This window comes from Stegastes partitus, unplaced genomic scaffold (assembly GCF_000690725.1).
Source record: "Stegastes partitus isolate 25-593 unplaced genomic scaffold, Stegastes_partitus-1.0.2 Scaffold911, whole genome shotgun sequence".
In the NCBI taxonomy this organism is placed as follows: Eukaryota; Metazoa; Chordata; class Actinopteri; family Pomacentridae; genus Stegastes; species Stegastes partitus.
In genome coordinates, this window is record NW_007578642.1 from 149843 (window position 1) to 160656 (window position 10814).

The 10814-nt window shown below is 47.4% G+C and overlaps 2 protein-coding genes across 2 annotated transcripts in view; both read right to left on the minus strand.

Moving 5' to 3' along the window:
- Nucleotides 1-7196, minus strand: part of lrp6 (low density lipoprotein receptor-related protein 6) — a 44670-nt gene extending 37474 nt beyond the window's left edge. Inside the window, exons 1-2 of the mRNA XM_008293779.1 lie at nt 6942-7196; nt 3739-4135 (exon numbers count right to left, since the gene is read on the minus strand). Of these exons, the coding sequence (XP_008292001.1) occupies nt 3739-4135; nt 6942-6996 (452 nt within the window). The 5' untranslated portion in view covers nt 6997-7196. The remainder of the gene's footprint in view (nt 1-3738; nt 4136-6941) is intronic.
- Nucleotides 7197-10526: 3330 nt separating this feature from the next.
- The window catches only part of mansc1 (MANSC domain containing 1), a 7775-nt gene continuing 7487 nt past the window's right edge, over nt 10527-10814 (minus strand). The window contains exon 6 of the mRNA XM_008293780.1: nt 10527-10799. Within this exon, the coding sequence (XP_008292002.1) occupies nt 10527-10799 (273 nt within the window). The remainder of the gene's footprint in view (nt 10800-10814) is intronic.

Below are 10814 nucleotides of genomic sequence, written 5' to 3' on the forward strand. Positions count from 1 at the left end.
GCGACCGATTAAAGCAGGAGCTGCTGTTGCTGGTACACGAGTTTGATCGCTGCTCATCATCAATCACAGCAGTTGAGCTGAAGCTGTTCTCACTCACAGGCTGAGGTCAGGCCGAGCTGCTGCTGCTCCATTATTGATCAGGACTGAAGCCCAACAGCAGGATCGACTGATCAGATTAAATCACAGCTTCACCAAGAGAAATAAAATCAACAACAGCTGTTTGATGAACTGATCTGACTCTGAACTCACACTGTTGACTGTCACTGTAGACTTCAGCTATTGATTAAATGATCAGCTGATCAGTTTCACTGTTTATGTTAAAAACACTCTGATTTCCTGCATGGCCTTGTGACTCTAAACTGACCTGCTGCTGCGATTCATGATTATTATTTCCATTATTAGTTCATCTGCTGGTCAATTCCTCGATTCATCGCCACAGTCGATGAAGACACGCTTCACATCGTCACACCCGAGCTGCACCAGAACCTTCCTGTCACTGAACTAATCGATGGATCAGCTGGACGGTCGACTCATCGTCTCCAGAGGAGGACACGGAGACCAGAGGCTCTGTCTCAGGTGGTAATTATTAGTCATTTAATGAACCTGTGGGTGTCGACTAAACACGTGTCTTCATTTGGTGGCTGTCCAGAGCTTTTGATCACATCCCAGGTTCTTCTTCAGCTCGGGACCATTTCGTGGTTCCATCAGCCGAGCAGGTGTGAGGCGTGAACATCACCTGTGACAGTGTGATGTTCACTCTCAGGCCTTTCTGGGCACAAACACCACGACGACTGTTTAAAGCCCGAGTTCGTTCACATCAGGTTTCAGTCAAGCAGCAGAACCGTTTGACCCGGTTTGACCCGCTGGAACGATGAGGAAACAGTTAGTTCAGTCCAAACGGGTCCAAAGTAAATGAACATCCAGCCACTCCCAGACAGACAAAGATCACGTCTCTGACTCAGACCAGGACTAAACAGGATGCTGCCGTTCTGACCATCTGATAAACACACAGGCTGTTCTACGACACTTAAAGAACTCCAGTTAGCTTCAATGACGGTTCTTAGTCTCATTTCTTATTATCTTAGTGTCGTAAAAACCCAACCAGGAGGAGCCAAGCTGGACCGACTGAGGTTCTGCAGATGTAAACTAATGAGTCTGAACATGTGAGTCCAGTCAACGCTGCAGTTTGCTCCCATCAGATTTAAAGACCCGTCCTGGTGCTGGTCAGTAACATCCAGAATGAGCCCAACTTAAGGTGAACTCTCTGATCCAACAGCCCGGTTCAGTCAGAACACAACCGGTACGGGCGCCGCTACAGCTCCCCTGGTGGAGCTGGCGTCCCAGGTGCAGGGCTACAGTCCTGATGTGGAGGTCATGAGTTTGAATCCCACTCATGGTCCTTTCCCACACGTCCTCCCTCCATTCTTCTCCCCTACTTTCCTGTCTCTCTCTCTCACTGCTCTATCAATAAAGGCACAAAGGTCAAAAAAACAACTTAAAAAAAAAGAACACAACCGGTACCGCTGGTAGCAACCTCCAGGATCGGCCTCCTGCACGGCGGCTCGGCGACACTTTTATCTCCGACGCAGCGGCGGATCAAACAGCGAGCGGGAAGAGTTTCCATGAATAGAAACCCAAGAGAGAAGAGCAGGAAAGACGGCGAGAGGCCCGAATTTAAATAAAACTAATGAATACATTACAGGCCTCTTTTATCTGGGTCCTAATGGATTTACATCCTAATCCAGCGCCTCCCCGGAGAGACGCCGGGACCACGGCGAGGGAAGCATGGCCACGGAGGACTCAGCAGAGCGGCGGCGGCGGCGCTGCGACCTGCTGCAACTATACATGCAGGTCGCAACCAAACAGCACCTCACAGAAACTCAGTTCAGCTGTCTGCTGAGGTACCGTCAGGAGTCGACAGGAACAACCAGAAACTATCACAGCACCTTCATCAGATCAGTTCTCAGGTAAAATTATGAAAAAGTCAAATACGGTTTAATTTCACACACAGAAGCACCAATAAGCTGCACAATAAACACAGAAAGGTGTAAAACCTCAATATTAGCACACAAACGTGTCAATAACCCGATCACTGCTCACAACAAACACCAGGAGCCACGGCACAAAGAGGGACGACTAACTACAGGCAACAAGAGCAGAAACAGTCGACTGCACACAGACTGATGCCAAAGCTTCAGGAATAAAGAAGCGAGTCCAGAGAGGGCGGCTCTAAATGCCTCAGTCTGTTCAGTCAGACGTCTGAAACTCCACCAAGCTCAGCTCAGCACAGAACAGCAGCAGATCTGTTCATGTGAGACGCTGGAAGCACAAAACTTTGGGCTTTTTCAGTGTTTTTGGTTGAAAAAGACAGAAAAGCATGAAAGGAGAAACACACTTTTACTTTCTGTTGCTCTCTGGCTTTTCTCTGATACCTCGACGGTTCTGTTAAACCCGACGTGATGGTTTCGCTGCTCCTGCTCTAAACGTGATTATCAGCAGCGCCGCGGCCGACCGTCTCCTGTGTTTGTTCAGAATGTAAAAGCGGAGCTGGGCACCGTGTTCTGGCTCTGGTTCAGCTCTCGCTCTGCCAAACCACCGACTCCGGCTCAGTTCCCACCGAGCCGCTGACAGCTCGGCTAACTGGTTCTGATGGGTCATTGTTCGGCTCTGAGTGGAAGCAGAAGGAGGTTTGTTTAAGTGGATTCTCAGAGCTTCGCTGCAGTCGTAGGATAAAGTCCGTCTCCACGTAAACACCACAAAGCAGAACCAAACCTGCATCCGACAGAACCCTGAGCAGCTTTAAACGGCTGATCTGTGAGAGCTGAGGACGTCTTCATCACCGCTCAGATAGGTCTGAAGTCTGCTCACGTCTGAAGGCGTTCATCGTTCACACGTCAGCAGGAAAAAACCAAAACATCTTCTACATGGTCCACAGGCACATGAAGGAAGTGGTTCTGCTTCTAGATCTCATGGTACCAGGGTCCTGTTGGATTTGTTTTATCGTCTATGGCTTCGTGTTTGCATGAGAAGTTTGAACAGACGTCAGGCAGAACCAGGCGTAAACAGCAGAACAGAGTCAGAACCTGGTCCATGACTTCTACACAGGAGCGCATTACTTTCATGGTCCGGTTCTGTATTCAGGACAACTGCTAGAGCCATGAAAATGTTCACAGAATGTCTAGAAAAGTCCAGAAAAACCTTCAACGTGACGTCTTCAAAAGTCTCTTTTTATCTGAGCGACGAACCAGAAACTAAAGAGAAGAAACGATATCAGCTGTTTGTCTCTGAAGGTCAGAAAATGTTGACAGAAACGTGGATCAGAGTTTCCTCACACGTCTGTTCTACTCCACAGAGGTCCAGTCTACCGTCACACAGGAGAGAAACCAGAACACGTTCACCGGACGAACTGAGACCTCAGACGGATCAATTCAACGTCAAACACAGCTGCAGATACACAATCGCTCCAATAGCTGATCAATCGCTGCCAATAGCTGATCAATCGGTCCAATAACTGATCAATCGCTGCCAATAGCTGATCAATCGGTCCAATAACTGATCAATCGCTGCCAATAGCTGATCAATCGCTGCAGGTCTACGTCTGACGGACCTGAAGTCCAGAGAACCCAGACATTCAGCTCAGAGGTGACTCTGATCAGAAGCTGATTAAACACGTTTGAAGCAGGAAAACGTTTGATTCCGATCGATTCTGAACCAGGATCCAGAACCCGTCACACTCACCCTCTCTCTGGGTCCAGGGCGATGGCTCTGGGCTGGTCCAGCTCCTGCCAGAACAGAACCTTCCTCAGAGACCCGTCCAGCTCGGCCACCTCAATCCGGTTGGTCTCCGAGTCCGTCCAGTACAGTTTGCTGCCCAACCAGTCGCAGGCCAGTCCGTCCGGGGAGGCCAGGCCCGGCACCACCGTCTGCACGGCGCCGCCCCCCGACTGGTTGAAGAAGGTCCGTTTGATGGCCTCCTCGCTCACGTCGCTCCAGTAGATGAGGCCCTGAGAGAAGACGTAGTCCACGGCGGCGGCGTCCTCCAGGCCGCCCACCACCACCGTGGCGTTGGACTTCTCATGTGCAGCGTCCACGACCCGGAGGTCCCGCCGGTTCGCATACAGCAGCAGAGGTTCTCCTGGATGGGACGGAAACACCGGGTCAGGAGGGTCGGACACAGGAAGTATATAGTGGACAGGAACACAACTCAGAAACACTTCAGCTAAACTACAGAACAACAACATCAGTAAAACAAAAACACACAAAGACACAAAATTCACCGTTTAAACAACTTCAGAGAAACAAAACACCCGTAATTTAAACCGTAGAAACATAAAGATGCTCCACATGTGCACCAGGGCTGATCTTCTACCACGACTTCTTCATTTCTCTGCTCCTGCTTCAACAACAACCCGTTTAACTGTCAAACATCGTCATTCTCATTGTTTTATAGATTTACTATCATTATTTGTTCATAATCAATACCTATTGAACTGAACAGCCGTTCAGCTCAGAGCCCATCAGACCAGGATGAACGCATAAAGCTGCTGCTGGAGAGTCTTCTGATCTTTAGAAACCACATCACTGATAGTTACTGTCAGAAACATCACATGTGGGTATTTTTTTAGATGGTTTGTTCTGATGAAGGTTTATTTCTGCTTCACTAAAGGGCCGGGGCGGTTCTGGAACCACTCGGTTCTTTGGTTGGTTAACGTGAGAACCCGGTGTGAGATCCAAACGGACTCGGCTGGTATCAGAGGATTTGTTTTGCGGCTTCACGTTGAAACGAACAAAAATCAAACTGAAAACTTTAAAAGATGCTGCAGTAAAACTCTGAAGAGCAGAACCCGTCCTGAGAACTTTGCTCATGAACGTCAGTGAACACCATCAGCCCCGAAGCTCCCCTGACTCCTGGTGTTCTGCTCAACAGTCCTGAATGGACCAGAACCCCCTCAGAACCCCCCAGAACCTCCTGTGTGGTCGACGTGTTGATGAGCTGTCGGGGAGGCGAGCAGCAGTCGGACTCTCGGCTGGATTCTGGCTCCGACCCAAACCCACAATCCAACACATCCAGCGCCGAGACCCCCTCCGCCGCCTGCTTCCACTCAGGAGGAATTTCCTTCTCCAAATATTTACTGAACCGCAACACAAAAACCTCAAACTGAGCTCGCAGCAGGCGGATCAGCGCCTGAATGTCAGCGTTCTAACGGAGTAGTAACCCTGAGAGCTGAAACTGACCGTCAATCACATCTATTGATTAATCGATCGGCTGGTTGGAACCCACAATTACTCCGTTTACTGGAGAGAATCCACAAAGAGTTTCACTTCTCAAAGCTGCAATCACAGAATGTTCACTTTCTATAAAGACGACTGAAACTGATCAACTGACTTAATGCAGCTGCTGAGAGACAATCGCTTCATCTTTTAAAGCTCTGAACACAAAAAGACACCAAACGATGGGCTGCTAGTTCCACCGTCAGACAGTCGGTGGATGATCTTCTGGATGAATCCATCGATCAGCTGCTTGGATCAATAACTCATCGTTGTCGCGGTACATCTCACCAAGCAACAGCCCAGAGGAGCCCAAATATTCAGTTTAGACTGATACCGGACCAAGAAAAGCAGCAAAGCTTCTCTTTGGAGACGCTGAAATCTAAAAACATTTTGTCCTTTAAATGTACTTTTGATTGAAAGATGACAAATAATGGATCAATCGATAGACTTCTTCATCCTTCACCTGCTACGTATAAACCAAAATATCACAACGGTTTGTTCATGACTGTAAATGATTTAACCTTCTAACTGGTTTCTCTGTCGTGACTCAACGTGTGGATTCACACCAGAACAACATCTGCATAAAGGCATCTTTAGTTTTTCTCTCCTCCTGGAAACTGCAAAAAAATAAAACTAAAAAAAATCCCACATCAAGATTATTGATGAGCTGGACTGAGTTGTTTCTACGATCGTGAGCTGATGGTCTGTCCTCCACAGCAGCAGTAAACCTGACTGTCAGATGATCTCTGGTCAACGTGGGTTTCATGTAAACCTGGTTCAGGTGGAAATCAGTCAGAACACAGTGACCCGATGTTAGGACACGTTTCTGCAGCTCAACATGATTTAAAGTCTTTAAACTGATTCTTCAGTTTATTTTTGTTGTTGTTTACTTTGTTCTTATGTTGGACTTCAATTCTTGTTTAAATCAAATTTGCTGTATTCTGTGTTATTAAAAGTCTTTTGGACCATCTACAGGACTTGACTGGAGCCTTGTACTCTTTGCTGGTTTCGCTGCTGAGCTCTTTGTGAAAGTGTTCAGAAAAGTTCTTTATTGTTGAGTTAACTCCAGCCTCAGCTCGGCTGCTGCTCTAATCGGATTTATTACAGTTTTACACCTTTTCATTCTGTTATTTCTACTGTTTACAAACGGGTGTATTAACTAAGTTACTGGTGTTATATGCAGATAATAACTAGCTAACCGGTTAGCTCCCTGCTGCTAACCTGAGTGTTATGCAGCTAACTAGCTGGGTGACTTGCTTCCATAGCATTTGTTGTGCTAACTGCTGCTAACCCCGACCAGCCTGTTTATAACTTATAAAACACACAGCTAGCATGCTAACCGGAGCTGCTAGCGCCCTGGATCCACACATCCAGGCTGGGCAGCTGCACTCAGAGGCAGCTAGCGGCGCTCCGGAGCCTCTCCGGTGGATATTTTCCAGCTAAGTTGGCTAACACGGGCTGTTTGTGGTTTCATTCTCTGCTCCAGCAGCTCCTAGCAGCCAGGCTAACGTTAGCTCCGCTCGGCAGGAATGAGACCCGGAGGGCCCCGGGCCGAGCTCCAAATCCCCCCAAAAACAGCTTTTCCCGGCCCCTAACAGCACTTTAAAACCCGCACACATCGAACACGGAGCCGAACTGTAGCTAAAAGGCCGAACGAAGCCCGAACTCACCTCGGACGAGGAAACAAAAACTACACAACAACAGGCTCCGCAGCACGACTCCCATCTTTCCGCCGTTCGTCGGCCCGCCGCCTTCAGCGTCTCCTCAGCGCAGTATTCCCATCGCTGCGGCCGCTCCGTCGGCCGACAAAAGGCGGATTTGCAGCAATATTCAGGTCAAGGTTGGGCTCCGGTGTCCGTTACACCGACCCCGCTTCCATCCCGGCTGGCTGCTCGCTAACTGCGTCGGTTCAACTCTCGGTGTCTCACATTGTCCTGCAGGAGCTCCGTGTCTCCTTCCGCGGTGAGGAAGCTGCTCCCCCGCCTCCCCTCGGCTCGCTTCGGCTCCCCTCGGCTTTCCTCGGCACCTTCCGCCTGTCCTCGGCTCTCTTCGGCTCGTGGCTCGGTGTTTCGGAAACGGTGAGTGCCACAACTTAGTCCGCTAATTAATTAAAACGCCGCTTTTTAAACAAAAGCCTAAAGCTCTTCCTGGTGTGAAAGCCAGAAAGCATCACTTTCACAGAAAGTTAATTACAACTAAACGTCCTGAATGGTAATTTTACATTGCCTTAGTTTCAACAGCTCTTTCAACACAATCAGAAGCTAAAAAAAACCCCAAAACTTTTTGCACTGTATACAAAAGGTGCCACTTCCTTCAGCTTTTGAATCACTACAGCTCTCTTTATGCTGCTGAAAGCCAGCAAAGCTTCACTTTATCAGGCGCTCTAACAACAGATTAGATTGGACTTTATAGAACTTTATTGATCCCCTTGGTAGGGTACCTCAGGGGAATTGCTGAACAGCGCTGCTTGTTTGTCAAAAACTGACAAAGCACAGATTTTTATGGCTCTAATTATGGCACCAGTTTTTACCCACAGTTGTCCAACCAATGCAGCCATATTTCCACAGCAGCAGTTAACAGGTTAATTAAAAAGACAAGGAGGGCAGCAGAAATGATTATATTCTCAGGCTCGTTAATATGTAGTTCACCAGAGACAAAGCAGATTGACTGATTGGAACAGAAACTACTGCACTCAGAGATGCAGGAAAACCAGCGTAAAACATTTCCACTGATGTAAAAAGCAGCATCTTAAAGCATCTCAGTAAGGCTTTGTAGGAACCGGTAAGCCGCATTTAACAGAGTTCCCTAAAAGTGTCTCTTTGCAGGATGAAAACGGCGCTTTTTGGCTCTGACCATGAACAGAGTGCTGAACAGTGTGTAAGCAGAGGTGAATTACGGCACTTTCCGTTTTCCATACAGTCCTCGGCTCCGTTCGGCTCCGCTCGGCTCCGCTCGGCTCCCCCCGCCTCGCTGCTCGGATCCTTCGCTCCTTTTGTTTTTCTGCTTCAGCCGCACTCGGTGGAAACGCCCCGCAGCCGCTGCGGAGCCGCAAACAGCACGGATCCGCTGTTAGTGCGCAGACTCCTGCAGGCTCCATGTTATCCTAATGGACGCCGCTATTTATCACGTTTTTAAGCCACACACTAAAACAAAAGGTTTTTGTCTTTGTCTCTTAAATAATGTCAGAACGATAACCAGCTTTGTGTCTGAAGGTATTCATAATTCAACGGCTGAATTAAATATCTACAAATATATGTAAATGTATGAGACATGTTCCATCTATTAGATATTCAAACATCTGTGAACATCCATCAATGTGCTTCAGACAGAAATATGCTTCAATAATGTCACTCGTGTGACAAAATTGGTTAAGAAAAATAGTAATTTTATTTTTAAAAAAACATTCAGACGTTTCTAAATCTGCTGTCAGAAATCCTAGAATAAAAAAATAAAGAAATTTTTTAAAAATCATGTTAATACAAGTTTTAATTTCTGTACTTTCTTTTTTACATTTACTCTTCTCTAAAACTTGCTTCCCTTTGGTTATAGTTATTTATTCTTCTAAAGCAGGTTTAAATGTTTAAGTTGATCTGATTCCTATTTTACACGTCTTGTTGAATCTTTAGCGTTTTCCTCTCAGTGTGTATTTGGGTCCCGTTCATATTCAGCCCCCAGAACCAGAACCTCCATGTTAGCGTCACATATCTATGCAGAATAAATCAGGAGCAGTTCACCTGTCAGGACGTATTAAAGACAAAAGAAGAAGAACGGCACTTTCTTTGTCCTGAAATCACTGAACCATCACGTCCAGGCAGCTGCACTTTGAAGTTTGAAGAGACAGAAAAGCCGATGTGTTCAAAAATCACATTTTTTTTATTCTTACAAGAACAAAACATCAAATTCCAAACTTATTCAAAAGCATCACTTCACAAAACAAGACCAAACTATGAACCATCCATGGAATTAATTAGACAGTAAAAATCAAAGCGGTTGTTCGGCTGCTGCTGCTGCCACCTGCTGGACAAACGCTGCAGCCGCCTCGATACAAACACCACCAGTGTTATAGGAAAATAGTGCGCAGCCGTGTCCTCTTACCTATGAAAAACAATCAAATATCACAAAAGAAGCAGATCATATTTATCAAAAAACACAGGATACAATAGTGCATCAATTCTCAGAGGAGTGCATCCAGCGGTGGAACCTCTATCCACGTGTGAAACAAGAAAAATGTGGACGAAATACAAAAACACCACAGTGAGAGTGCGTCTGACATCTAGACTGATTTGGTGATTGAGAAGCTCGTATGGCTGAAGCTGTGGCTTAAGAAGACATGCAGTGTATTCACAAAGGGCCGCCGAGAGTCACGCCTTCAGCTCCACTTCAGAGGCTTCCTGAGTTTTAAAAGTATTGCTGTTTGTTCTTTGTTCCGTCGCCGGCTGAAGGTTCTCGTCTGAGGAGCTTCCAGGCCTCAGTGATGGTCGGCTGGGTGTGAAATCTGTCGGAGCTGAAGCTGAATGTGTCAAAGCCGAGAGCATAAAGCTGCATGCTCTCTGATAACGGAAAGTCTACGGTGGAGTTCAGATCCTTCTGAAAACACGTCCCACATGGAGCTAAATAACCGAACAGATATGGAACCATGTGGAGATGCTTTTAAACCACCGCTACAGAAACAGTGCAGCTACTGAATAAAACACTTCTTGAAATTTAAGATCTTTTCTTATCATTAAAGTGAAAATAACAAGACAAAGCCTCGAGTTCTTTATACTTCTGAACGAGGAGCTTCTAGACTCTAACGTGTCTGATACTGTTTAGAATCAGGATTTCTCCTGTTTTAGACCAACTGTTGTTGTTGTGAAGCTTCTTTCACTTAATTACAGGCTTCACGGAAGTGAAAACAGCACCGCTGATCGGTGTCATCTTTATCATTGTATGAACTGTGAGGAGGCGGGGCCTGGAGTGGGCGGAGCTTACGTTGTTTACACCATGTTACTGATAAATAAACATGCAGCTAGCGGTGCTAACCTCCATGACTGCAGAGGTCTGAGGGGATCGTTGTGGTCACAACAGGATCAAACTAAAGACGAAGGATTGCTTAAATGTAGATGAACCAAAGTGGGCCCTCTGGCCAATCACAGGCCGGTGTTGTGCACAGTGCGGCCCCTGCTGACCACAGTGTGTAGCTGCTGTAATAAATGAACCAGATGAGTCCCAGATGGATGCTAACGCCCTTAAATGGACTCGTCGCCTGGTTCTGCTCACACCTCATAATGGAGGTCGTTCAGCTCCAGTCTCGTGTAATGTCGCCGGTCGAATGACTCCATCGCTTTGCGGCCGCCGACGGCCAGAGCGAGCGTGAGCACGGCGAGTCCCAGCACCATGAACGCCACCACGCCGCTCTTCAGCGCCCCCCGAGCCGCCGCCGCCTGTCCCCGGCCCACGCTAGAGTTCTGGAGGACGTGATCGGACTGGACGGCGCCTTTAGGGACAATGACCAGACTGGCTGCTGAAGTCGTCCTCGTGGTGGTCGGCTTGGTGGTGGTGGG